Genomic DNA, 25,644 nt, shown 5'->3' on the forward strand with positions numbered 1-25,644 from the left:
TAACCCTTCTTTACCAATAATTGCTCCTATGATCACTCTAATTTGCGATGGTAGTAACTTGATTCTTTTCTCTTAAACCATAGCCACCTCTACACAATCAGCTTTGACAGAATTCTCCCCATGCTAACCAGGACTCGGCCGATAAAAGGTCTCAAGATACCATTAATAATCCTACACAGCAAGCCTGAATCTCACCACGGCCGTAAATCTCTCACTAAACGGGGACTGGAAATGAATGCAACCTAAAGCTTACTCTCAAGAGAAGGGTAGCAGTGGCGAATCCCAGCCTTCGTATACGGACCACGGCTACCTCAACCCATGACAGGTCCTCTTACAGCTAGCTTTCATCTTAGTCAGACGCATGGATTCTCGGTATTTCCATGGTTGGTATAGTCTCAACACGAGTCTCTCGTCGTGTTGAAGTTTTCATGCGCGGTCATTATGATGGCTGTGCTGCGAATACCTATAGGTCATACAAACGGTCTGCTTTATTCCTTTATTCCACTAACATAATGTATTGACATTGTCTTTATCACGGGATTCCGATATACCATTACAGTGAAGTCTTGATTCCTAATAATTCTCTAGATATTTCTTTCTTCGCTGTATTTTGACTTTCAGACTCTCTTATACTCAAGCAGTCCTCCTCTACGAAGCCAACCACTTCCACCTCCGACCCCTGCACCACATAAACACATACACTTTTAGTCTCATGCACCAGATTAACCGAGATCGCAGCTTCGCAGGCTTCCTCATCCGCACCTCCACATCCCCTCTTCCATCCGGGACTGAATATCATCGCTGACGAGAACATCTATCTCATCGCTTATCCGTCGGGACAGCCTACGATGGCCCCGTCTTGGGGGAATTGTCAGCCGGAATAGATGCGGAGTATTATGCACAAGGGAGTGGATAATGGAGGTGTATGTATAATTCGGGGATTCGGAATTGGGGATCTTATTGTTGTGCGGTGGGGTTGGAGATGGGTTTGAGAGATAACTGCGGTGGTTTGGTATACGGCGTGGTTGAACGTTAGGGCTGAGCTGAATGTGGCTATCTGAGGTTTGTGTGTGTGATGTTTGATATTGCGGGGGAGATGTTTGGAGTTCTGAATAGGATGGTGAGGAGGGTATGGATGGAGGTTAGGGTTAATGTAGCGGGTTTGGTGTGGGATTTACACGGATATAAAGGTGAGGATCAATTGTGGTGAGAAATGTGATTAAATTCATAGAGAGAGATACCCAATTTATTTGAATCAAGTTCAAAAACCAAGAACAGAGATAACAACCACAGGCCAAGATTGATCAATATTGCAACTATTCCTCTGCAAGTTCCAAGAAATGTACATACCCCGATGCTGTTCCACATGCAATGGTACGATTATGAACCGCATAAGCGTTACCATTGCGAGGATAATACTCAGGAGGAAGCCACATAATCTTGTCCCTGCTCTTGGTCTTGACTATGCAGTTATGCTCGATCTCGAACTCCGCTATGGTTGGCAAGTTTTCCAGCGAGGCCAACTCGGGAACGATTGTAGCGTTATCCAACGAGGGAATAATCAGGCCATCCTTAACGAAGAACAAGAGCTCACTTCGAACTGACGGCTGCATGCGGACTTCCTTCTCCAATATTCCTGTCTGTGTGTTCCAAGCCTTAATATTATTTTTTGATGCCCATGATACAAGCCACCGACCGTCTGGGGAGAATAGAAGGTCCCGAGTCGGAGCCGCAGTGGTTTGAAAATGGTATCGTTCTGTGCCTTTTTCTGCATCCCACATAACAATGCGTCCACTCCAATCGCGCGATGCGACATACCGACCACCCGGGCTAAATACTACTCTATCCACGATGTCTTTATGTGGTCGTTCTCTTTTCTCTGGTTTTCCTTGCCGTATCCCCAGCCTAGTGTCCCATAGCTTGACCGTTCCATCATGACTTGAGTAGGCGAGGATCTGTTCGGCTGGGGAGAATGACAGTTTAACTGGCCCATACACTTGGTACAGAACTAGTTGCCGGTGAGTGCTTGTTGCTGCCTCCCAGATATCGACGGTATCCCCTGAGTTATATCCTTCCATTAAAAGGTCATCGTGCCCCAATGACATCCCAAAATTAAAATCCTGGGTAACCTTATCAATATGCGACACAGGGGTCCATGTCTCAGTATTCCAAACTTGGATGCCTTCAGCCATACGGAAGGCGCCCATAATCTTCCCACTCGAGGAAAATCTGATGCGGACATTATCACAGTGCATAGTATGCACATCGCGTACAAAATCACCTGTCTTCGACTGTCGTAAGTAAATTGCCCCGCCAGATGTGAATGCAAGAAGGTTCTTGCCTGGGCAGAAGGCAACAGAAGGCGCCGTCGTCCCACTTCGTGCGGACCACACTGCCGCTTTCTTGGTTATGTCGTATACCTTTACACAGTTCCAGGATGCCACAGCTAGTAATTGTCCATTTTGTGAGACTGCAATTGAAGAAACGTAGTCTGCGTGCTTCACAGTGTACCTTTTCTCCCACCGTGCTGTATCCCATAGAACCACCGTGTGCTCGCCACCTACGGCTAAGAAAGGTTGTTCTTGAGAGAATGCAACACATCTCACATAGGAAGTATGCTCAAGCGATCTGCTTGGGTTCCACGTGGATGTTTCCCAGATACAGACCGTGTTTTCCCATGAAGTTGCAAGCCACTGTCCGTCGGAAGAGAATGCTAGAGCATTGTAACTACATCTGCTCAGTGTTCGCAAGAGCCCACCCCAGCTACTCTCGGGTTCTGGTAACCGCACGATCCAGGGAGGGAGAGAGCGGTGGAACGTAGTTCGCACGATGCTCGCCTTGGGGGCAAAAAACAATGCAGAAGTATATAGCTGGAGTGGTGCAGAGCTGGCAATTGTCATGTTCTTCAAGATGAATCTTTTCCCGTCGGTTAGAAAACCTGGCAGTTTGGAGACCTCACCCACCTATATCCCAAAGTATTAGTTATCTTCCCCTGAACTGATCATGATCAGACACTTACCTTGAGAAGTAGCCGCTGTAGTGCGTCGATGATTCCTATAGTACTCGATATCATGCCTAAGAAAGCCATCGCCTCCAACCAGTGAAGGAAGTGTCGGGTAACAAATTCATATACCAAGCTTGTATCGAACTTGTCTAAGCCTCCCTGTTCTAAATGATAGACCCAGTATCGACATGAGTAACGAACCGCGCCAAGGGGATCTTGCATCGGTGTCCGAAACTCTTCCAATGAAATACAGTCTTTGGCTAAGTTGTAGACATTTTGTCTCAATGTCTCTCTCATGCATTTCAAAGATTGACGGAAGAGCTTATGGTGGGCTTCTTTGGGGGGTGCGTTTTGGAGGTCTTCATAGTGGTCCTTTAGAAACTCCAGAGCTGTCTGGTGGATAGGGTATACCGTATCATTCTGAATCGCCAGGAACGATCTGCAGTCCTGCACAACAGACAATGTGCGATAGTCGGGCCATCCAGCCAGCAGACTCATTTCGCTCAAGCGCAATGGTCGACGTGTGAGTATGACAAGACATAGAGCATCTCTGCAGTAGCGGAATCGGGTCTTGATGTGGTTTTCTCCCAACCTCTTGAGGAGAAAGTTGTAGAGGTCTGTCAGATCCTTCGGGACAGCTTTAAGAATGTCATCCCACGAGTGATTGGGTGACCGCCCGAGCTCTTTGCAGATCAGCGAGTCCCAGATAAATGTATTTCCCGATTTATCTTCTAGTTGCTTTCTCAAGTTATCCATGGGGACCCGGGTTCCGTCGTGTGTCAGCTGCCGAACGCGGTGGCCAATATAAGTATTGATTTGTTCGCTCAAGGAGTAGTTGTCCAGTCTCAAGACAGTGCCATGTCTAACACTTTTGAACCTATTTTCGAGCTCCCACGATGGTCGACCAGAAACAAGGACCTTGATCTCAGAACGCGCTTTATGTTCAGGTAATAGCCCTTGTAAAAAGGCTATGACCCGTTCTTGGTCATTATCATGGCATTCGTCAAGGGCATCAGCCACGAGTACAACGCGCCCAAGATCGGGATCCTGAAGCATGTTCTTCAGAATAGGAGACAAGCTCTGGAATGCAAATTTGTCATCGAAGAGCTTTTCCCCGGAAACGGCATATTCACTGCTGATATGTTGAAGGAGCCTTGGACATTGCCGAAGAAGGAGCCACATAAAAGCTCTAAGCAGTGCCGCGCCATGATCTAGCTGAGTGTCTTTGTTCTGAAAAAAGAAGTACAGAATTTCCGGTGCTTCCGGTCGACGTATCTGGGTCGTGAGTTCCTGAATTATTCCAATCAATAGCATTGTCTTTCCGGTGCCGGCTTGGCCGTTGATCCATAGCAGATTCTCTGCTGAGGGACTGTCCCAGTCCAGGAATTTCTTATATTCGTGGGTGTCAAGGGCCCATTTGGACACATCCCGGATTATTCTGTCTTTCCGATCTTCAATGTTCTTCATTTCCGACCGTGGATCAATTCCCCGCAAGGCTGACATGATTTCATGATATTCTTTGACTTTCGTGTCATCCTGTGTATTCAGCATTAGCCTCTCGACCTGGGCAATTAACTGCTCTGGTTTGTATTGTGCCAGCCGTTTCTGGAACGATTCCTCGCGTGTTGAAATTCTCTTCAAATCCCCCTCCCAATCATCAAGTTTCAACGATGTGCGGAATATGACTTTGTATTGGGGCTGATAGTAGAAGCAGACGCTCTTTATCTGGTAAAATAGGAGGGACTCTTAGATGCCTAGAAGATCTTTCTTCAGCATCTCACGGCTTTGTTTGAGTGGGTCGTGGCTCTCGCTGAGAAGCTGGCCGGAAATGTGCGAGTACCAATCGATCTTCGAAACGACCCCTTTGACTCCAGCGTAGAAGGCATTCAAGGATTTTGCAGATTGAATAAGGATCTATGTTCCACTGGCAGGTTATCATGTGGACGTTCGTCAAGGGTTAGATCGTAGCCTACTTCCAGACTTGAGGAAACGACAGCCCATGGTAATGCAGTTTGTGAGACATTCTTCAGAGGAATCCCGATCAGAGCCTCGACCCTCTCAATGATATCAACCACATTGTTGAGCTTGTCACTTGCTTGTTTGCTCGATTTGACATTTTGCAAACCCTTGTCGACCAGATATCTTAGTCTCGAATCTCCCAACGACGTGCCATCGATGAGGCTGGGGGGTGCATCTTTGCCACGGGAATCCTCAGAAAAGACCATCGAAATGATTTCTTCATACTTTGCCACATACACTCCCTTTTTGTCATCACTTCTGAGGTTGTCATAGGCCGTTCTCCAAATGACGTCGTGGGTAAACGGTAAGGAAATCGATGCATTGGCTGTGCATTCATGGACCACCCCTGTTACTAGCATCAGAAGCATAATCCATCGTCTAGCTGGAGAAAAACCCACCGACTTCTTCACTAGAAGTGCAGAATTTGTCAGTAATAGGCTGGGTGAAGCTTGCCCCCTGTGGCACAGCTGCTGCCTGATTGGCACCACCATCGTGGTTCCTTTCGCTTTCCTCTTTTGCATGAGACCTCAACCGTTCCTTCAACCGGCTTGACCTCTTCTCGAGCCATGCGTGGAAAGGCATTTTCGCCCATAAGTTTAGTAGTTTCCCGAGATGATGTTGTCACGGATAAGTGAAGAAGTCTTGTTTCGGACCCCGCAGCTTGGGCTGCTGCTTGTGCGGCTGAAGTGCAGGGTTGACGTGGAAAGCTGACATTCAAAGCTGCTTTCCTGTGGGGTGCTCGGGGACATCAGCCAATCCAGCATAGGTACTTGGCGCTATTCATGCACAACCGGTCACACGTGATGGATACATCAAAATCATCTCTGTGTTCTTTCGATGCTTTAGATACATTGGGGCTCGGATTTTGTGGTCAGCCAACGTCTAGAACGGAAGCTTATCCGGAGTTGATCTAGACTCGCAGTGGGTTTCTTCTGTTATAAAGTTAATTTTAGTGGTGTAACTGAACTGTTCCTGCAAGTTACCCGATACAGGTGCCACGTCGGTAGCCCTACTTGTTGGTTGAGACTTACAGCGAGCGCACCCTGCTATTTATATGCTTCCATGTCTGTGTAAAGTAGTTGTTTGATTGTTGGCAAGCCAATCATTTGTTGCCAGGTACTTCTGGACTCGGCAGACCCTCCGGCAATCATATAATCGGGTGGGTCGGGATTTATGCATAATCCAAGGCTAACCCAGAGGCTGCTAGGAGTGAGACAGATGTGAATGCCGTAAAGGTACTCCGTATGGTCGGGCCACTCTTTTAACTTTGGCCCACTTCAGAATCTTCGGCCCGCTTTTGCCCTCGTATTCGCTTGCCTGTTCGGGATAATCCCATTTTTAGATTGCTGCTTTTTGGCCAGATCCGCTACATAATGTCATACCAGTTCCCAATTGTGTTGATTGGGGCATAAAAGGTCCTTTTTTCATGCCTAATGGTTTTATATCACCCCTCTTTTAACTCTTTCTTCTCTACCATCCATAATTTCCCCATCTTTACTTCCCTTACGAGACAACCAGACAGATGAGTCTTTCCAAAGCAGACAAGACGGTTATGACCCCCGGCTGGGTGGCCACAACCCAAGCGTTTCTACGCTGGGTCTTCACCCCACTGGGATTCTTCATCACGATCTATGGGCTGAACGTGATTGCCTGGGGCGGAATGCTCTTTTTATTACTGTGCAATGCAGCCCCAGCGATGTGCCATCCCAGCTGTAACAGCCCCAACTCATCGCGTCGCATCTGGATCGAGATCGATTCCCAAATTCTTAATGCACTGTTCTGTGTTACTGGCTTTGGATTAGCTCCATGGCGCATTCGTGACCTGTGCCAGTGGTGCCGTTGGAGATTAGCTCGCTCTCCCCGCACTCGCCAACGAGGGCTGGCCCATCTAGCGGAGATCCATGCCAAATGGTTCCTCCCAGAGGCACAAGACGGGGTCCTGCCAAGTACCACCGACGCCGCAAGTGGCTTGAGACTGCCCACCCCGCTGTGGAAGATGGACGCGGTAGTCTGGGGAAACATGTTAAACTCCATCTTTCAAGTCTGTTTGGCTGTCTGCATGTGGGCCATGAACCGATTCAACCGACCCAGTTGGACCACGGGCCTCTTTGTGTGTCTGGCTTGCCTGGTTGCCGCGGGCGCTGGGATCATCATGTGGCTGGAGAAGAAACGCATCAACAAAGCTAGTGAGCATCCAGGCGCTCTGTTGCTGGTGCCTCATGCCAACCCCTCTGCCCGCTCTGATACACTTGGACAGGGATACCTGCACGTGAACCAGGCAGACTCATCTTAAATCTCAAAGCAAGAGGCCAGATGTGTTGCTGTTTCTCCTTGGATTCCTTCTTAGGATCATTCTTTTATCTGAATAAAACCTACCGTCGACTGCCTGACAATTCCTTCACGCGAACTATCACTACGTGAGTCCAATTCAACAGAGGGTTTGACTGGCTACATATTCAGCGGCCTGACAGAAACACTGTTTCTAGTCCTACCTTATATCATCAATCATAACTTGGTCACTACTACATCCTCAAGATGCGAAATATCGCATGCGATAGAGGTGTACAATTCCCGCCATCAAATTATCTGCCCTCGCTCCGAATATGAGTGAAGCCGTTAATTCAGGGTCGAAGGGAGGCTGGGGGATCTGATCAACCAATCACACGCTGCCAATCAGGCAGCAACCGTACCCTTTCCCAAACGGGTAATCTATACGAAACCCACTGCCTCTCATCTGTTCCATGACATGCAAAACAATGGACCAACCATCAAACTTCCATGCGGATGACTATTTTAAAGCTTTTCTTGCTGTGCTGGATCGAATACACTAAGATGGCTGGAGAGCATAGAAAGATCAGTAGACCCGCCGTATTCCAGCCTCGAACAATTCATCCTAATCAGAACCCATTCCACTCCTCACAACTCACAGAGTTCAACTACATGATATACCTCCATTGTCCACCTGCATTATCACAGCAAACCAGATCAATTATGATCGACTTCACGAAATTCCTCGACACGGCCGACCGTCCACTCTTCAAGCGTCGTCTACACATCCTCATCGCATCTCTCATCTGCTTGACTTTTCTTCTCATTATCGTGCGACTAGCTATCCCAAGAACACCAGCAACACGCACCAATATTTGGGGAATTGCAGTGGTATGCTTGTTACTCGCAAAGTCCTCGCAGGCATGATCTAACCATATACGTCCTCCAGTGCATCAAAGCGGCTGTCTTCCTGACCTACCAAGTCTTGACGACCTACAAGGACCGCTTCAAGCGGTGGGCCAGTCCCAAAGCCAACATGATCCTTGATATAATCGATACCGTGTTTTGGTTTGCGTTGTTCATCATCAGTATTCTTGGTGGAAGCGGGGGGCATAGTGCTGGTAGTAAGGCGTTGGGTGCCATCGTGGCTATCCTGGCGTTGGTGTTGTGGTGAGTTTATCCCATCTTGGCTTGCGTTTTATGAGGTTGATGCTGATGATGGACTGCAGTGGTGTTGTGGGCTTTTTGTCATTTATATGCGTGCAAGACTATCGGTATTTCAAGGTTCATGGGGTTGTTCCGGGGAAGGAGAAGTCTGCTGGTGAAGGCGAGGTGGTCTAGGATTGTCGTGGTTATGAATTGATGACTTGATGAATGAAGGACTTTAGATGCGCATATGTCGCAGTCGAGGCACGATACATAGACTGTTTATTGTTTGCAGCTACTTAGTTCAGTAAACCATTGTCCAATGTATCAGGCTTACTGTTTCAATACAGCATTTTATGGGATGTTTCTTCGAAACACTGCTCAATGTAAGATACAAATACCGGCGAATGTGGGTCGATGGACCATCATGCTTCAGCCCTGTCGGGTATGACATTTCCATCAGCGCGGTGTCACCAAAAATACCTCCGCCCCAATGAAACGTTTGCCAAGAGCTCTGGGCTAGGCAGTTCCATTTCCATCTCCGGAGTCGAGTTGGCATCGATGGCTGTGGTGGCTAGGAAGAGAGTCGAGACTCGAGGGAATGAATGATCGCCCGCTTCCCCCTTTCGTACTCGTATCCTTGCCCTAACTCGGTAGTCGGTGGTTCAGCGTTTCTGTGCCAATAGTCCAGAAAATATCGCCAGCCTGGCCAGTGAAGCTGTAGCGCCTCCTAAGCGCAGATACAGCGAACTGACTAGTCAAGATACAAAGCTTGCTCTTCTCCCATGTCCTTGAGTCTTTGCTTTTCCCGCAATTCGATTTCTGCAATTCCGTGTCCATCGCGATCCTCATCATGTCAAGTAGCTACAAACTCTACGACTATGATCCCTCCACCAGTGCGGCCATCATTCTCGCCGGACTATTCGCCGCAACCACCGTGCTGCATCTCATCCAGATGTTCCGCACGCGGACATGGTATTTTGTACCGTTCATCATCGGCGGCTTGTGTAAGTCTCCTCTCTCCCTACTCTAAGACTCCAACCTCCCTAACATTTCCAACCCTCTAGTCGAAGCATTCGGCTACATAATCCGGTACTTCAGTGCCAAACAAACCCCGAACTGGACCGTGATGCCCTACGTCGGACAACAGCTACTGCTCCTCCTCGCTCCGTCTCTCTTCTCCGCCTCCATCTACATGATCCTAGGACGGATCATCCGCCTCGTCCACGGCGATTCACGCTCCCTTATCCGACCATCCTGGCTAACCAAGGTCTTCGTGACGGGCGACGTGCTTTCATTCTTCATCCAGAGTGGTGGTGGTGGCATGATGGCTAGTGCCAAAACCCCTAGCAGTGTGTCTTTGGGTAATAGGGTCATCGTGATCGGTCTCATTGTCCAGTTGGTCTTTTTCGGGTTCTTTATCGTTGTTTCTATGGTCTTTCATCTGCGGATGAGATCCTCGCCAACCCCAGTGTCTCTGTCGATCAGTCCACCGTGGTATACCTATATGCGGGTGTTGTACGTTGCCAGTGTGCTTGTTATGGTTCGGTCTGTTTATCGTGTGGTGGAGTATGTTCAAGGTACTAGTGGGGTTTTGCAACAGCATGAGGTATATCTCTATATATTTGATACTGTGCTGATGTTGTTGTGTTGTCTGTTGTTTAATGTTATGCATCCGAGTCGTATTCTCTCGGATCGACAACCTTATGATAAGGTGGATGCGGATCAGGTTGAGATGTTGGGTTCGGAGCGGTGATTGTTTTTTTCTTGTTTTACCTCGGTTTTTTATTTTTTGGTGCAGTGCATTACTTTATTATTTCCTTTGTGAGATAGACTTGAGTTTGTATATAGAAATTTCATTTCTCTAATTTTTGGTTTCTTTTTTAATTCATTTTTCGAAGAAATGAGGCTTCATCACCATAACCACTAACAACGCAGTCCAATCCAGCATTACCTCCCTAATCGGAAGCCCAGAGCACATTATCAACAAAATCATCGTCGACACGACTACCGTTCACCCGGATACATCGCCCTGGACCCAGAAACGTCTCGGGGAATTTGAGGGTAGTTATAAGGGATTATCATCCTTCGGTGCGAGCCATATTTCTGAGGAACGGGAAATTGCTTTCTGTTATTGGTGAGGGGAAGGGTGTGTGGGGTTAATACTCGTTGTGAGGGTCATGGGTAGGAGAATGGTGAGGGTAGGGATCGCGGGACCGGGATAAATGGAAGTAAAAAAAAAAAAAAAAACAGAAAAAGATCGTCAGCGACAGGACTCGAACCTGTGCGGGCGAACCCAATAGATTTCTAGTCTATCGCCTTAACCACTCGGCCACACTGACTAATTGATGGAAATTTACCCTTGGTTTAATATTATCAGCCATTGCCTGTATTCCTATTCATCCAAGAATGAGGAACCTACCAAAATGGAGACATGTATTGTGAGATTTTTATCCCTCTGGATGACTCCAAACGAGCTGTATTTGACTTGATACTGTGATAATCTTCCTTCCTAAGCATCTCATTTACCCTACGGCTTCCTTATCAGATAATATACATCCCTCATCCTTTAATGCTCAACCTCTACCCATATCCCATTAATATATATAACCGGTTCCGTCGGTATCACCAACATCCAAAACAAAAAATGAATCCATTAACACTCATCATATCCAAGATCATTAAGATTTACAATAATTACTCAGCCTCATCCAATCAAACATCCCACTCACCCCGAACACAGAACATCAATCACTCATCCGGATGAAGCAAATCTTCCTCAGCACCTACCCCCCCGTCAGCTTCTACCCCATTAAACACTAGGAAACAGAACAAACCTTTATTCTCCTGATACAGCCTAAATGACTGATTCCTATCCGGCGCGCGATGACTCCCAGTTCCCTGCTGTCCCGCCGAAGCCGACTGCTCGGTTGCCTGATGCGCCCGACGGTTCAAATCCTCCCACTGGCCCGTGGATCCCAGATCATCGATTGACTCGACGATGTCGGAGCCTGTGAGGTGGTATTGACCGGATGCTTTGCGGGGTTGGGCGGACATTTTGGTTCTCTCTTTCTTCACTGGATTGCTTGGTGGGTGATTGGATTTGTGTGTATTGAGATTGAAGTTTAGCAAATAAAGCAGAGGAATAGGGACTGAATAAGGGATTAAATAGCTGATTGCGCGGGGGTATGACATGACGGATGAGGGGGCGGGAAGATCGAACCGTGGTTGTGGCGATCGATCGGGGAGATGTCATTGGGTGAGGGACATCGGGTGACACCATGGGGAGGTGAGGAGCCAATTAGACGGGAGGGTTGTTACGCGGTGATTGCATCAGGGTTTCCAGTTGACTTCCATTGTTGGTTGGATGGCGATTATCTGATCAGATGATTTGCGGGGTTGGGTCGTATGATGGGTTCGTGGTGAATAGTTTGTGGATTGCTATTGTGAGATCGTGGTGCTTAAACTAAGAGGGTTGAAGTGGAGTTTGTAGGTTGTTTTAGATTCCAGCTGTAAAGTGGAATTGAATTGGTTATTGATAGGATTATCCACATGGACATGCCGCCATCGCAGACAGGATGGAATGTATGGTGTATTCTCACCGAGGTAGAAACAGTCCTCGCTATTTCTCTAGGGGTTTGAACAGTTAGCGCCACTGCAGAACTTCCGGTGAAATGTACCAAGTCTATATGAGATGTCCAATTGCCGTAATTTTCGAAGAAAAGGGTCATATCGCCATTACGTGGTTGAATTGAATTCGCTGGAAATATTGCACAGTCCTGGCGGAGGCAGATACAATGAGGGCAGTAGACCTCAATACCTCAATACCGAGAGAGACACGATCATCTCGTCAGGTTGTAAAACTGACACAAGATGTATCGAGTTTAGAGTGGCTTCAACAACGGTCTTATAAGATGCCTCCCGACACAAAAAGCCGAACCATGCATGCTCTCTGAGCTGAGTATCTCAACATTCGGCAAAAGGTATAAAGTTTAAAAGATAAGGGAAGATAAACAAAATAAAAGGAAATAAAACATACAACAGAAGGGATTCGCTGGTGGTCACCCACCCAACTACTAACCTCCCGGCGTGTGGCTTAAGTACGGCTGAGCGGACGGGAAGCCCTGTTCTCCACACCCTGTGGTCGTATGTACCAACCAAAATACAGAACTACTCTATATCCCAGATTCCCGTCATTTATGGTATTATCGTCTCTGCATGGGTTAGTCTGGCCGGACAAACTCTACCTAATCTCTCAATCACGTGAAAAGCCCTTAGGTGTCAGGTATACTGAACCCATCGCACTGACTCCTTCGAAGCCGAGACCCTTGCGGCTAGATGCATCTACGCGCTCGGCACTCTCTACCCATGGCGGGGGTAAGATTACGCCATGTGACTCTCGACATGTCAGCCTGGCGCGGCTGAGCGCTATCTTTGTCTCCACGCCAGCGAGTTCCTATCCCAGCTGGGTCAACTTTCAACCATGGCGAGAACAGAACTAGTGAATGATATGAAACTGAACGCCCAGATCCACCCAGATGGCAGTACCTCCCAGTACGCCTTTCACCCCGCCTACGGCCAGGGAACCGCTGGCAGATGGCCAAAGACAGAGACTTGGAAGCGGGGGAAGATACTCGGATCGGGATCATTCGGGGTAGTCTGGGTTGAACAATGTGTTAGGAGTCAAGGGCCGGCCCGGCTGCGAGCTGTGAAGATGATTAAGAAGGAGCACGATCCTTCCAAACAGGTCTACTGCGATCAAGAGCTTGAAGCTGTGGCGAAGTTTTCTCAACCGAAGGTAGCTATGCACTATACTCGGATCTGTTTATTGTGTGGGTCCGTGGATTTTGATAATGGGTAGTACTCACATCTATTTGTGACATCGTTCGGGTGGTTCGAGAACTCAGAAGCTATCTTCATTACCATGGAACATATCGATTTGAGGGACCTTCAAAGACACCTGAAGGGCCCAATCCCGGAACCTGAAGTACAGCAAATCTGCTTTCAACTTTTGCAGGGGATTCAATGTCTGCATGATAATAGATTTGTCTATCGAGATCTCAAACCTCAGGTAGGTAGGTCACCTGAGATGGACAGAAGCAAACTTACTGACTATACAAGAACGTCTTTGTAAAATCCAGAGGACCTAGATGGCACGTCAAAATCGGCGATTTCGGAATCAGCAAACGATACAACGAAAGTGGTGCTTTGCAAACGAAGGCCGGAACGAATCTTTACCTCGCACCTGAAGTACTTCGGATGTATCCTCCAGATCGGAAGCCGCATCCCTATACAAATCGTGTGGATATTTGGTCCCTGGGCGTGATGTTGTTCTATCTTCTTTCCTGCCATTATCCTTTCCCGAACAACAAAAGCCTCTCGTCGTATGTTCGGAATGCTCACTTTCCGTCATTGAGTCTGCTGCAGTCGGTTACCCATGAGGGGCAGAACTTTGTAAAACATCTCTTGGCTGTAGATGCAACGGTGCGGTTGTCTGCTAAAGAAGCCCTCGCGGAGGAGTGGCTAAGACAACCCGCCAGTCCGGTCTCAGGAATATCGCGGTTGGCAGTTTCCGAAAAGTTGACCCCAGCTGTTTCAAACCTAACGGACTCTACCTACAAAGCTTCGAGAGGCTGGGATAATGAGGATGCTTCTTCCGCAATGATTGACGAGCTAACGATTAGGGCTGTAAAGGGGCCACAGAGCAGATCGTCAGCCCGACGAAAATCCACATCTGTCAAACAGGCTTCGAGATCCGGTCCACTGGACAACTCAAACACACCTCATAATAAAGGACTGTCGTTACTGAACCAAAAGCAGTACGGAGAGGCTGAGAGGATGTTCCGACAGGCCTTCGAGATGCGCAAACATGCTCTTGGTACCAATCACGAAGACACCTTGGCTTCTCTTAGCTCGTTATGCGACGCTCTTTTCGACCAGGAGAAGTACGCTGAAGCTGAAGAGGTATACCAGGATGTATGGGTGAGAAGAAAGCGAGTCCTTGGGGAGAGTCACCCCGATACCTTGAAGACATTATACAACCTAGGTAATATTGTCTACGGCAAAGAAGAGTTTGCCAAAGCCGAAGGCATGTATAGGATTGCCTGGGAAGGTCAGAGGCGGGTTCTTGGGGAATATTGTGAAGATACGTTGGATTCCCTCGACGCCTTGGGTGATGCTCTCTCCGGTCAAGACAAGTATGTCGAAGCCGAAGAGGTGTACCGGAACGCCTGGGAAGGCCGCAGGCGGGTCTTTGGGGAATATTCTAAACCTACGCTGCAATCTCTTAGTGATCTAGGAGATGCTATTTCCTACCAAGAGAGGTATGTCGAAGCCGAAGCCGTACACCGTCAAGCATGGGAAGGTTGGAAGCAAGTTTTTGGGGAGGGTTGCAGCAAGACGTTGACTTCTCTTGACTCATTGGCCGAGGCTCTTTGGCTCCAAGGCAAGCTTACCGAAGCCGAGAAAATATACCGAACAGTTTGCAAGAAACGCAAGGCAGTGCTCGGAACACACAACATGACTGCACTTTGGACTCTTGTTGCCCTGGGCCAGGTTCTGCAATCCCAGGAAAAGTACAACGTAGCTGAATCAGTTTATCGACAGGCGTGGAGGGGGCTTAAAGAAGCGTTTGGGGCAAACGACGAGTCCACACTTACCTCTCTTCTCAAGTTAGCCCAGGCCATTGAAGGCCAGGAGAATTACCCCAAAGCTGAAGCAGTCTATCGAGAGGTTTGGGAGGGCCGTAAAGAACTACATGGGGCAAATCACGAGGATACGTTTCAGTCTCTTGAGTGCATAATCTTTTGTCTCTTTCAGCAGGACAGTTACGCCAATGCTGAAAGACTACAACGTCAGCTTTATGAGAGTCGCCGGGAAGTCCTTGGATCAAGACACGAGGACACCCTTACCTCTCTTCATGCCCTAGGCCTATTTCTAGAGTTTCAGGGAAAGTATACCGAGGCTGAAACTGCATTCCGGGAAGCTTGGAAAGGGCGCAGTGAGAATTTGGGTGCAAATCACAAAGACACTCAAGAATCTCTTCGGTGCTTGCGTGACACGCTTCATGAAACCTCACCATTGCCAAAATCGACAGACAAGAGTAAGGGCAAGAGTAAGCGCAGCTTATGGAAACGTCTGAGCTCATTTTGGGGATAATGCAGACCATATTGTTTGATGTGAGGACGAGCCTACGTAGGTGGATGACACGGTGAGATGGGATGTGTAGCGTGGAGTATATAGTATCAGTTGAGTCAATACAGTGCTGATCACCATTTCTAAACATTTCGAGAACCGAGAATCAACTGGGACGGCTATTGGTGGATAATCATGCACACACCTCGTACATCGCGCCATGTGACCCTCGACGTGTCAAGTGCGGCTAAATCAGGGCGCTGTCTTTCTCCTAACTCCAGTCCCCTCTCGAACTGAAGATACACGAGTACGACTTACATTCAATTAGTATACCATGAGCGGCCTAGACATCGCCCTTGCTTTGCCCGGTGTCATCGACCTATGCCTGAAGTACGTGTCAACCACCACGAATACCCTCATTCCCCCACGCTAACCCCCCACCCCACAGATACGGAAAAATCATCATAACCGCATACAAAGACCTCAAAAACGCCAACCAAGCCATCGAAGAGCGCAAACTTACCATCGAGACCTCCTGGATCAAAACCTCCCAACAATTAACCTTTCTCCGTCGTATATGGGACAGTCTAGGTGAGGAATACCAAGACCTCCAGGGCCGTATTCTCCGCGTCTTCGAACAAAAGCTCGAAGCCGCCGTGATCCAGCTCAGCAAACTGGAAAAACAAACCATCATAAGCGGGAACGGATTGCCCGACAAGTTCAAAGCAGCGAAATATGCCTTATTGAAAAAGGAATCACTCGAAAAAGCCATCCAGGACCTCCAATCCTGGCAGAATGAGTTCGACACAACATGGTTCCTCGTTATGCGACTAGCAGATCACACGATCCTAAAAGACGAGTTGGTCAAGCGCAAAGGAACCGAGAAGTTATCCGTTGCTAGACATGTACTTGATGCGTTGCAGATGGAGCCGGATCAAGCGGTCTCGCCGTTTCTTTCCCAAGATAAGATTCACTCGGCCACGCGGACGGATATTCCGCGTTCGACGTCAAAGATCATTGAGATTGCGGGCTTGGGGGAGTTTATCTTGGATTCTGCGGACTGTTCGACCAGAAACGACGCTCAGATATTTGCGAAGAATGTGCGGCATCTGGCGATGAGGCTTCATCAGGTCGATGCCAACGGGTTTCATCTCCTTAAATGCCATGGTGTGGCTCGGATTACGGACCCATATACCAAGCAACTTCGCTCGTTTGATTTCATTTTCAATTTCCCTGATGGCTGTCATAAGCCGCGGAGCCTTCGGAGTCTTCTTTTAGAGGGAGGGGCTCATTCTCTCAGTGATAGGGTTGGTCTTGCTAAACAGCTTGCTACGGCGATTAATTATATCCATGTGCTTGACTTCGTGCATAAGAATATTCGTCCAGAGACTGTGTTGGTGTTTGAAGGGAGTGGGGCTCATCTAGGCCCGTTGTATCTCTTGGGATTCAGGGCTTTTCGGTTGGCTGATAACAAGACATTACGATTGGGGAACTCGGTTTGGTCGGAGAATGCTTATGAGCATCCGGATCGACAGGGGAGTAGTCCTGAGGCGGACTATGTTATGCAGCATGATATTTATAGTCTTGGGGTATGTCTGCTTGAAATTGGGCTTTGGGAGTCGTTTGTGAGTGGTGAGGGTCATGCGAATGCTTTGTTAGCTGGGTTTGAGGGTGGTTCTTCGGTGGACAGATCGATCAAGGATTACTTTATGATGCTGGCGAAGAAACGACTACCGAGTAGGATGGGTGAGATGTATACTCAGGTGGTTGTGAACTGTTTGTCATGTATGGATGAGATGAATGAAGAGTTTGGTGATCAGAGTGAGTTTGAGGATGATGATGGGATTTTGATTGGGGTTAAGTATGTTGAGAAGGTATGTTGATAGTATAGTGAGAGAAAGCAGAGCTAACAGATACGCAGGTTCTTCTTTTGCTTAACGAGATAACAGTCTGATGAGTCAGATTTATTCACTAAATTATCTTTTTTTTTTTGCCAGAAATGATCAGCACCATCTGGACTGAAAGCGGTTCGATATCTGGGAATTGCTTTGAGTTCGGATGTAGATGGCATGGCTTAGTGCATCGTGCATCAGGCATTAGATCCTAGGATGGGGATGACAGCATAACAATTCGGGGTTGATCGCTTCGGAATATTCCTTCAGAGGTTCAACTTGCCGGTGGATTGGGTTGAATAACCCGCCGGGTAACCCACCGGGTAGGGTTGAACCCCCGACCCAACCCGACCCGACCCAACAGGTTGAACTGGATATTTCATAGGAGCGGCCTCACTCTCAATCGGATAGTGTACATGTTAGGGACATGAACACAATTTAATCACAAAGACAGCGATCAACTATGGGCGATATAATCCAGAAGGTCTATCTTGCTTGAAGAGGTTGACAGCTGTTGGTACTTCGTGAACCCCGAACAAGGAAATGTACCGAAGGGGAATGAGAGTGCAAAAATGCCACTCTCATTTCTTTCAATCGTGGCACTGATTGTTCCGAATCGTCTGAAGAGCTTCCAATAAGGTCAGTAGTCGATAGGAGTGAAACCGTGGACTATCTGCCAATTGCCGGTGATAGGATCACGCTCGTTCCGGAGAAAGTGCATAAAGCTTTGATCACGGTATGGGCTCCACTTTGCAATGTCTTCCTCTGTCGTTCCCGGAGGAAAGCCATCCTGGACCCGAAAAATGTTGATTGGTTTTATGCGTGCCTCTTCTGGGATGAGGTCTTCAGCTGTCGGTTCGCTTCCCAATTCCGTGCCCAACGAATATGGACTCGAGGCGAAGTCCAAGTCGGGTGTGGCGGGAAGGCTTCCGAGGTCAAATCTGAATATATCACTACTGCTTCCTCGGCGATGTGGTTCATCGAGCTCATTCATTAATGCCGATATCTGAGGACTTGTCATCCCTTGGGCTGCCTTGATTTCCCTTCCATACATCTCTTCTATTGCAATGAGCGTTTCGAGCAACCTTATTCCAGAGGCGGTCTTGTAGAACCCCTGCACCGGAGGCGCTCGGCCTGTCAGGGTTAGCGCTGCGCGTCGGAGTCGGGGTTCCCGACATTTAAGACTGGTGATCCAAAGTGGTATGGCAACACTGAGTTCAATTGTAAGCGGCGGTTGTGACCCGTCGGATCGAACCGAAGCATCTAGAGCGATGCTAGCCTGCTCAACGATATTTTGGAATTGTGGTAGGTAACTGTCGTTTGCCGTCTCTAAAAGCGATGAGGAAGTCGCAGCCATTACATATAGCATTTCGTGCTGAGTGAGGAGAAGGGCGCCGGTGCCAATCTCCTGGGGTGATAAAGCATCTGTTGAGCGTAGGGATTTCATCAAATTGACAAAGGCTTCATGCCAGCTCTTGAGCCTAGCCAGGAGGTCCATCTGTTGACATGATAGTTCCCAAGTTAATTGAGAAGGATGAGACATCACTAGGTGCTGCAAGCAGGTGCGGTGGAAGAGCTGAATCTCTGCGGCCAAGAGAACGATGCCCTCGCGAGCGGATCTGAGTGAGGCGAACCCTTGTGTCAATGCATGTTCAGCGTCAGGTAGTAAGGCGCCGACCGGAACTGCGGAAAAGTTCAGCGCCATTGCTCCCAGACGGACGAATATGGGGACGATATTGTTCTCCAACAGGGCGGCTTTGGATGGCTCCACAGCTCCGCAGGCAATTTGAGCGCGCAGATTCATAATTAGTTGGACACCTTGCGTATAAAGTCGCGTCGCCTGTGGCACACCTCCCTGGAGCGCTTCAATGCACATGAATAGCACGCAGCTCACCAGTCCGACAGAGATGTCTCCATCACCGCGATCCAGGCGCTGACGCACTGAAGACATCGAGCGGGAATACCAGCCCAACGCATCTCGGTGGTTCTGGTTTAGAATACGGAGATCTTTCTCGCGTAAGAAAGCAATATCTGGACATGGCTCAGGACTCTCAAACAGTGCACTGAGGGAGATGATGGCATCCCACACAGCCGGTTCACTCCGGGACACTTGCGGGACGATGGTGCTCCAGAAGTCGGTTTCTAGCCCACCCCCGACAAATAGAGCGGTGTGTTGGAAATAATAGGCAAAGGCGCGGCGTTCTCGCCAGACGGTATTCGGGGATGATGAAAGAGGGTTGTCTAGGATGGAGTCGGTGGCAGGTGCGGAGGAAAATGTGCCGAAAGTGGTACCTTCGTACTGGCACTGGCGACCTGTCTTGGTGCATCGGACACAGGCCGGCTTCTCCTCTCCGCATTTGACCCGTCGACTTCTGTATTTACTTAGTGTTATGCTGTCTGCATGGAAGAAAAGGCCGCACCTACTTGCAAGTTTTGCACCCCCGCCTCGATCTCAGGGGGCGAATTGGACTCCCCGTCACACTGGTCGGCGGGCTGACAGACATGTCGCCAGCATTATCGGTGGAATAAATGGACAGAAGACTATGGGGTCTCGGCAACAGGAGTGGAGTGTGGAAGGCCGAGATGTTTCGGTGGCTGTATGAGATGGGAGGGTGTCAGAGGAGATAATCCCCTCCGGGTGTGATTGGTGGGGACATGGGGTAGTCACGTGTGCAGAATAGGGGAGACGCTACCACCACCCCACGCAGGCCAACTCAGTGCCACCCCGTCTTCTATCTCCTCGGTCAGCGTACCTGTTTGTTTGTGAGTTGAACTATGGCCGGTAGAGGATAATAAGAGCCGGCAAGTGATTAAAGCGACGAGTCATTGTAGCCTGGAGGGGCTCTCCACTGCAGGATTGCGGATGGCCAATCATAGTCGCCGTATTCCCATCAGCTCCGCGGAACCCCGGTTCGATCTCGGAACCGGGAATTTGATTTTCCCTGGTCATTATCCCCGTTACTTGCATTACTCCGTAACATGCACCTCGCTTTTTCATCCCCATGTGCCTTCTTCTCGCCTAAAACACGTCTTATTAGGTGACAAGACCATACGAACTGCGGATTCAAGATAGGGGCCAGGAAAGTGATGATGCTCGATGATCTTAACGCCTCATGTACACGCGTACATAGAAAACAGGAAGACGGGCAGATCAGCAAACAGATCAAAACATGACACGATCACATGACTACAAAGGCACCATCTCGGGGCTGCTCAGTATGTGCAATACATGCCTAGGGCGCGAGGTATTGCTCGAATAGTTCTATCGAATATGTTTGAACCTGCCCCGACCTATAACCGTTGAACAGGATGTACCGACAAGGGCTCAAATAGGTCCAGGTCCAAATGCTAAATTATCCATGAGAAGCCTAGCATGCCAGAACAGGATACTATCACCGTGGTGCTTGTCCACTGACACACAAGGTCTGTGTGATGACCTCACTAAATGGACTAGTTTACAGCAAAAAGGCAATATTGCCCGCCTATATGAAACAAGCAACTTTTCCCGCAATTTCGCATTGGATCAACCTCCATGTAGGATCTGTCATGCAGACACTGCCGACCAATCAGCCTGCGGGATGGGCGGCCCCGAATGCGGGGAACTCCGGGGTAGATCCAGTCCGGGGAGGATAACCCTCAACAGACCCAGCAGATCGGCAATTGTATCTCCATAGCCGCAGCACGAGTCGGCAATTCTCTCCGGTATAAATAAGGCCTTCTACATTGGGGAAAATAGTCACTACTTACCCACATTAGCCCATGAATCAACGGTAGTCCACTTCCACCATGACAGACAGTTCCAAAGGCGATCAATCGCCCAAACTCCACAAAGACCTCGCAACTGCCGAGCACGATGAAACAGTCGGCACCATCGAGAACACCGAAGTGTCCTACGGTGTGGGCGGGATCAACGGTCTCTTCCGCTCATGGTATGTCTTCGGATCGGCGGCGCTGGCATCCCTCGGGGGTTTCTCCATGGGATATGACATGGGAGTGATTTCTATCGTCAACGTGATGGATCAATTCCATCAGGTATTTCCTCGCTCTGAATCAGCCTTCGGAAAGGGTCTCATGACCGGTATGATGCTGTTGGGCGCCTTCGTGGGCTGTCTCTTCATGTCGTACCTGGCGGACCGGATCTCCCGAAAATGGGCCTTGACTGTCGTCGTGGTGATCTTTGATATCGGAGCCATACTACAAACCTCCGCCACAAACTACGACATGCTCGTTGCCGGTCGATTCATCGGCGGCATTGGCGTGGGTACTCTCGCCATGGTACGTCCCTTCCCCCCCCATCCACCCCCAAAACTCATACTAACCTACCCATCTGGAGGGCGCCCCCCTGTACATCTCCGAAGTCTCCCCCCCAGAACTCCGCGGCACCCTTCTCGTCCTCGAATCCATCTCCATCACCCTCGGCGTCGCAATCGCCTACTGGATCACCTACGTCACGCGCTTCATCCCCAGCGAAGCCAGCTTCCGCCTCCCCTTCGGCCTCCAAATGCTCACCGCGACAATTCTCGGCGCAGGCATCCACCTCTTCCCATACTCCCCTCGCTGGCTCGCCCTCGTCGACCGCCAAGACGACTGTCTCGCTAGTCTCTCCAAGCTCCGCGGCCTCCCACCCACCGATCCCCGCATTCAAACCGAATTCCACACCATCTTGTCTGAAATCACCTACCAGCGTCTTGTCCAACAGCGTCGCCACCTCGGAGCAACAGGCCTCAAGCTCGAGCTCGTCTCCTGGCTTGATCTCTTCTCTCGGGGGATGTGGAAGCGTGTAGCCGTGGGCTGTGGAGTCGCTTTCTTTCAACAGTTTTCTGGTATTAACGCTTTTATATACTACGCGCCTACTTTGTTTGAATCCTTGGGCCAATCGGACGATATGTCGAAGATCCTCTCCGGAGTATTCGATATCATCCAGGTGATCGCAGCTGTGATCTGCGCATTTATCATCGAGGGCGTTGGTCGGCGAGCACTCGCTATCTACGGCGCATTCGGCATGGCCATCGCGTACATCATCATCGCCGTTCTATCCGGCCTGTACTCAGATGACTGGGAGGGCCATGTCGCGGCGGGCTGGGGCTGCGTGGCCATGGCATTCGTGTTTATTTTGATATACGGGGTGTCGTATTCCCCATTAGGATGGGCGTTACCGGCGGAGGTGTTCCCCAATGCGTGTCGGTCGAAGGGCGTGGCATTGGCGACGTGCACGATCTGGTTGGCGGATTTTGTGGTGGGCATTGTCACCCCGTCCATGTTGGCGGATATCGGGTATAGGACGTATGTGTTCTTTGCGGTGATGTGTACGGCTGCTGGGGTGTGGGCGGTGGTGTTGGTACCGGAGACGAGTGGGAAGACTCTAGAGGAGATTGATGGGTTGTTTGGGGATAGGGGGGCTAGGGAGGAGAGGGAGATTGTGAGGGAGGCGATGGTGGCGGCGGGGGATAGGGGGGTGGTTTAGGGTTGGATTCCCATTGAGGACTTGGATGAAAGGCTGGCTCATTGCCGGTGTATGTACTCCATGAGGTTAAGTTGGGCATCGCTCCATCAGAAATAATATACTGCTTCCTGTGGCTGTACACGTCTGCATCATACGTCCTATATATCGTACGGCTTTCCGTTGCACCTCTCCATGAACCTGAGAAACTTCAAACGCCCGAGTCATCTTGAAACCGCCCAGTCGGATTCGCATGATTGCTCCAGTCACCATACCAGGATTTCCAGCTATTGCATCCCTCTTGAAGTTGTTCAGATGCATCCGAGGCTGGACTGCCGATGATGCCCGGAGACAGCTGCTCCTTGTCTTCCAGAATCTGCAATGCCAGACCTCCAGAGGCATGCCAGGCAATATGGCAATGAAGTAGCCAAGCGCCAGGGTTATCGACCTTGAAGGCAATCACAATATACCCATTACGGGGCAACAAGACGACATCGCGACGCGCTGGATTGTCCAGTGTGAGGGTGTCTATAAAGCTGTTCATCTTCGTCTCGTTACTGATGATAGCATGATTGAATGGGTCATATGACTGCTTTAGTAGAGCAAAGTCATGGCCGTGGAGATGTATCTAAGGTGAGTATTTGCATTAGCTTGATTTAATGTACAGCAACAGGAAAATGGAGGTTCAAGGCTTACTGGGTGTGCGGCAGGGATCACAGAATCCCCAGGCTTCTTCGGTTTCTCCTCTTTTTGATGTCCACCATCTATCAACATGTATGCCCAATCTCCATAGACCGTTTCGTTTACTTCAAAGAGGGCAGCGGTTGGGGGCCAATCACCCTCGGATCTGTCAGTGTGGTTGACTGTCGGGTCTGTGTAGTCCACCCAGGCAGGATCATCCATGATCTTCCAGACCGAGATATTTGGCCCAGCAACAATGCCGCCCTCGGGTTCTGGTGGGAGTGTAAAGTTTGCTTCTCTCTTTACCTCGAAAAGAAATCTTATCCTCTTCAACTGTTCAGGACTAGGCCTTGGTACTTGCCATTTAAGTACTGGCTTTATGTCTGTATGGTTTTCGTCCTGGCACATGGGGTCATAGTAGTGTTTGCCAGTTGTAGGATCGTGAGCCACGTTATCATCGTACAGGAGGATGCCCTGCCTCTCGTTTGGTTCGCAGGCAAAATTCTCACAGTGTTGTGCTGGTTCAGTCCGAATCCAATAGCTCGGTTCATGTGCGTTCTCGGGTTTGGTTCGTAGTATGACATGGTACCGCTGACCTGGTCACTGTTAGAAGCAGTAATCTGGATGTTTGAAGAACTAACCAATTCCAATGAATAGATGTGTCTTGTTGTATGGATGGACTGGCACCAAATCGGCACCAATGACTTCCAGCTCGTGGTCATCGATGCTGAAAATATAAGCCGTGTCCGTTGACGCATTAATGAGTCTCAGAAGGATTCGCTTGTTCTGTAGTATTATCAGAGTGTGTTGGCGCTGTCAGAACGATATTCGACCTACTGGCTCTACCCTTTGTCTGTATCGGTTTTTGGGGTATCTGCCCTGGTAGCTCCCTGTGATGTTTTAGTATCATTGATTGATGATGAATTTTTGGAGGTCTGCTTACCGTTTCCGTTGATTGTAATGCTTTCCATATTGATTGGCCCTTGTACCTTGCCTTCGACGGTTGCCCAACTCCAATCCTCAAAGGCGCTCCTATTGTTGTGGTCGGCTATCATAAGAGGGTAAATGACGTCGTCATAGCTGTCAACAGATGCCGGCCCGTGGATAGTCAATGGGCCAAGCAAGCCATCGGTGTATTGAAGGCTGTAATGACTATGATACCAGGTTGTGCCATATTGGACCGCGCGAAACTTGTAGGTGAAGCTATCGCCCGGCGCAATTGGACACTGGCTGACACCTGGCACGCCATCTGCAAGGCTGTCGTTGAACATGCGAATCCCATGCATGTGGATGGCAGTTCCATTATGTTCCAGGTTGTTGGTGACATGAACATCTGGTCCTCATTAGCATGGGTATGAGCACCAGAGTCCGGACCGGGAGTACTTGCGGATGGTATCGCCCCAACAGGCCTCTAAAAACATACGTTAGCAACTGTCTGGATTCTCTACAAGGGGGATTCTCACCAATATAGGGGCCAGGGTATGAATTGTTGAAATATTTCCCTTGACGATAATCACGGCCATCGGGCGTTTTGGGATCCGCCTCGTCCATTCCAACATCCACAGAATACTATAGGCTCTCTTCTCAGCATGTACCAAGAGGACATATGATATTGCATCACTTACATGTCTGTCTATGCCCTGGGGAATATACTCCTCATAATCTGTGTCAATAGTAATGGACTTGTCCTGACTTTCATTTTTGCTCTGGAGCCAAACACTCCAATTCCCATGAGCATCAGGACCCATGTAGTATCTACCGAGTCCTGTATAATTGCACCTAATCAATGAACCGATAGGGCTGAATAATAAATTATCCGAATCAGCCGGCGCGACTCCATGAGGTGGCAGTGGCTGTTGCTGGAATGGTAAAAAGGATGAGAAGCCTAAGAAATTGACAATGGCCGTGAGGCAATTTTCCAAAAGCATACTGCGTTAGATTCTTGCCGGATTCTTCACAACCCAAGACACAATGGATTGTCATAATGCCATCCTGACGAGTTATCCGGTCGAGATGAGCAGGGACTAAAATAGGCACATTATTCAGCACTTGAGCTTCTG

The 25,644-nt window shown here is 49.1% G+C and overlaps 10 protein-coding genes and 1 non-coding gene across 11 annotated transcripts; 6 read left to right on the forward strand and 5 right to left on the reverse strand.

The window, feature by feature from the left end:
- Positions 1 to 1,316: 1,316 nt before the first annotated feature.
- BO94DRAFT_573286 (WD40 repeat-like protein) lies at positions 1,317 to 5,605 on the reverse strand (the record flags this gene model as incomplete). Its single annotated transcript, XM_025614961.1, has 4 exons — positions 1,317 to 2,963; positions 3,020 to 4,702; positions 4,978 to 5,375; positions 5,422 to 5,605. The coding sequence occupies 4 exons, from the start codon at positions 5,603 to 5,605 to the stop codon at positions 1,317 to 1,319; spliced, it is 3,912 nt and encodes a 1,303-aa protein (XP_025469837.1).
- A 940-nt stretch (positions 5,606 to 6,545) lies between these two features.
- BO94DRAFT_615870 (DUF2985 domain-containing protein) lies at positions 6,546 to 7,316 on the forward strand (the record flags this gene model as incomplete). The annotated part of the gene is made up of 1 exon (XM_025616776.1): positions 6,546 to 7,316. One exon carries the CDS (start codon positions 6,546 to 6,548, stop codon positions 7,314 to 7,316), a length of 771 nt encoding a protein of 256 aa, XP_025469838.1.
- Positions 7,317 to 8,014: 698 nt separating this feature from the next.
- BO94DRAFT_461141 (uncharacterized protein) lies at positions 8,015 to 8,632 on the forward strand (the record flags this gene model as incomplete). The annotated part of the gene is made up of 3 exons (XM_025607914.1): positions 8,015 to 8,182; positions 8,241 to 8,461; positions 8,521 to 8,632. 3 exons carry the CDS (start codon positions 8,015 to 8,017, stop codon positions 8,630 to 8,632), a joined length of 501 nt encoding a protein of 166 aa, XP_025469839.1.
- A 658-nt stretch (positions 8,633 to 9,290) lies between these two features.
- BO94DRAFT_460911 (RTA1 domain-containing protein) lies at positions 9,291 to 10,193 on the forward strand (the record flags this gene model as incomplete). Its single annotated transcript, XM_025607905.1, has 2 exons — positions 9,291 to 9,444; positions 9,505 to 10,193. The coding sequence occupies 2 exons, from the start codon at positions 9,291 to 9,293 to the stop codon at positions 10,191 to 10,193; spliced, it is 843 nt and encodes a 280-aa protein (XP_025469840.1).
- Positions 10,194 to 10,698: 505 nt separating this feature from the next.
- BO94DRAFT_t111 lies at positions 10,699 to 10,779 on the reverse strand. The gene has a single exon. It is a non-coding gene; the product is annotated as a tRNA-Ser (tRNA).
- Positions 10,780 to 10,878: 99 nt separating this feature from the next.
- On the reverse strand, positions 10,879 to 11,494 carry BO94DRAFT_622268 (uncharacterized protein; the record flags this gene model as incomplete). Its single annotated transcript, XM_025617063.1, has 2 exons — positions 10,879 to 11,223; positions 11,275 to 11,494. 2 exons carry the CDS (start codon positions 11,492 to 11,494, stop codon positions 11,189 to 11,191), a joined length of 255 nt encoding a protein of 84 aa, XP_025469841.1. The 3' UTR covers positions 10,879 to 11,188.
- A 1,430-nt stretch (positions 11,495 to 12,924) lies between these two features.
- BO94DRAFT_487588 (kinase-like protein) lies at positions 12,925 to 15,600 on the forward strand. Its single transcript, XM_025609043.1, has 3 exons — positions 12,925 to 13,235; positions 13,299 to 13,516; positions 13,579 to 15,600. Exons 1-3 carry the CDS (start codon positions 12,948 to 12,950, stop codon positions 15,593 to 15,595), a joined length of 2,523 nt encoding a protein of 840 aa, XP_025469842.1. The 5' UTR covers positions 12,925 to 12,947; the 3' UTR covers positions 15,596 to 15,600.
- A 264-nt stretch (positions 15,601 to 15,864) lies between these two features.
- Positions 15,865 to 17,525, forward strand: BO94DRAFT_622270 (uncharacterized protein; the record flags this gene model as incomplete). The annotated part of the gene is made up of 3 exons (XM_025617064.1): positions 15,865 to 15,961; positions 16,020 to 17,445; positions 17,493 to 17,525. The coding sequence occupies exons 1-3, from the start codon at positions 15,906 to 15,908 to the stop codon at positions 17,523 to 17,525; spliced, it is 1,515 nt and encodes a 504-aa protein (XP_025469843.1). The 5' UTR covers positions 15,865 to 15,905.
- Positions 17,526 to 18,103: 578 nt separating this feature from the next.
- On the reverse strand, positions 18,104 to 19,967 carry BO94DRAFT_460957 (uncharacterized protein; the record flags this gene model as incomplete). Its single annotated transcript, XM_025607906.1, has 2 exons — positions 18,104 to 19,835; positions 19,888 to 19,967. The coding sequence occupies 2 exons, from the start codon at positions 19,965 to 19,967 to the stop codon at positions 18,104 to 18,106; spliced, it is 1,812 nt and encodes a 603-aa protein (XP_025469844.1).
- A 1,204-nt stretch (positions 19,968 to 21,171) lies between these two features.
- BO94DRAFT_615883 (sugar porter family MFS transporter) lies at positions 21,172 to 22,927 on the forward strand (the record flags this gene model as incomplete). The annotated part of the gene is made up of 2 exons (XM_025616777.1): positions 21,172 to 21,738; positions 21,797 to 22,927. The coding sequence occupies exons 1-2, from the start codon at positions 21,250 to 21,252 to the stop codon at positions 22,925 to 22,927; spliced, it is 1,620 nt and encodes a 539-aa protein (XP_025469845.1). The 5' UTR covers positions 21,172 to 21,249.
- Positions 22,928 to 23,036: 109 nt separating this feature from the next.
- BO94DRAFT_564237 (multicopper oxidase) lies at positions 23,037 to 25,504 on the reverse strand. Its single transcript, XM_025614406.1, has 8 exons — positions 25,210 to 25,504; positions 25,048 to 25,153; positions 24,972 to 24,995; positions 24,528 to 24,917; positions 24,422 to 24,474; positions 24,226 to 24,370; positions 23,600 to 24,180; positions 23,037 to 23,531 (listed from the first exon to the last, which is right to left on the reverse strand). The coding sequence occupies exons 1-8, from the start codon at positions 25,330 to 25,332 to the stop codon at positions 23,115 to 23,117; spliced, it is 1,839 nt and encodes a 612-aa protein (XP_025469846.1). The 5' UTR covers positions 25,333 to 25,504; the 3' UTR covers positions 23,037 to 23,114.
- Positions 25,505 to 25,644: the final 140 nt, after the last annotated feature.

This window comes from Aspergillus sclerotioniger, assembly GCF_003184525.1.
Source record: "Aspergillus sclerotioniger CBS 115572 chromosome Unknown BO94scaffold_7, whole genome shotgun sequence".
Classification (NCBI taxonomy): Eukaryota; Fungi; Ascomycota; class Eurotiomycetes; order Eurotiales; family Aspergillaceae; genus Aspergillus; species Aspergillus sclerotioniger.

What these genes read in the sequence shown, in the direction of transcription:
- BO94DRAFT_487588 (XM_025609043.1), top strand. Translation starts at nt 12,948, where the DNA reads ATGAAACTGAACGCCCAGATCCACCCAGATGGCAGTACCTCCCAGTAC. An exon ending in CGAAGTTTTCTCAACCGAAG is followed by an intron (nt 13,236 to 13,298) that starts GTAGCTATGCAC and finishes GATAATGGGTAG; the next exon opens with TACTCACATCTATTTGTGAC. An exon ending in CTCAAACCTCAGGTAGGTAG is followed by an intron (nt 13,517 to 13,578) that starts GTCACCTGAGAT and finishes TGTAAAATCCAG; the next exon opens with AGGACCTAGATGGCACGTCA.
- BO94DRAFT_564237 (XM_025614406.1), bottom strand. Translation starts at nt 25,332, where the DNA reads ATGGGTCCTGATGCTCATGGGAATTGGAGTGTTTGGCTCCAGAGCAAA. An exon ending in CATTACAATCAACGGAAACG is followed by an intron (nt 24,475 to 24,527) that starts GTAAGCAGACCT and finishes AAAACATCACAG; the next exon opens with GGAGCTACCAGGGCAGATAC. An exon ending in TGATCCCTGCCGCACACCCA is followed by an intron (nt 23,532 to 23,599) that starts GTAAGCCTTGAA and finishes TACTCACCTTAG; the next exon opens with ATACATCTCCACGGCCATGA.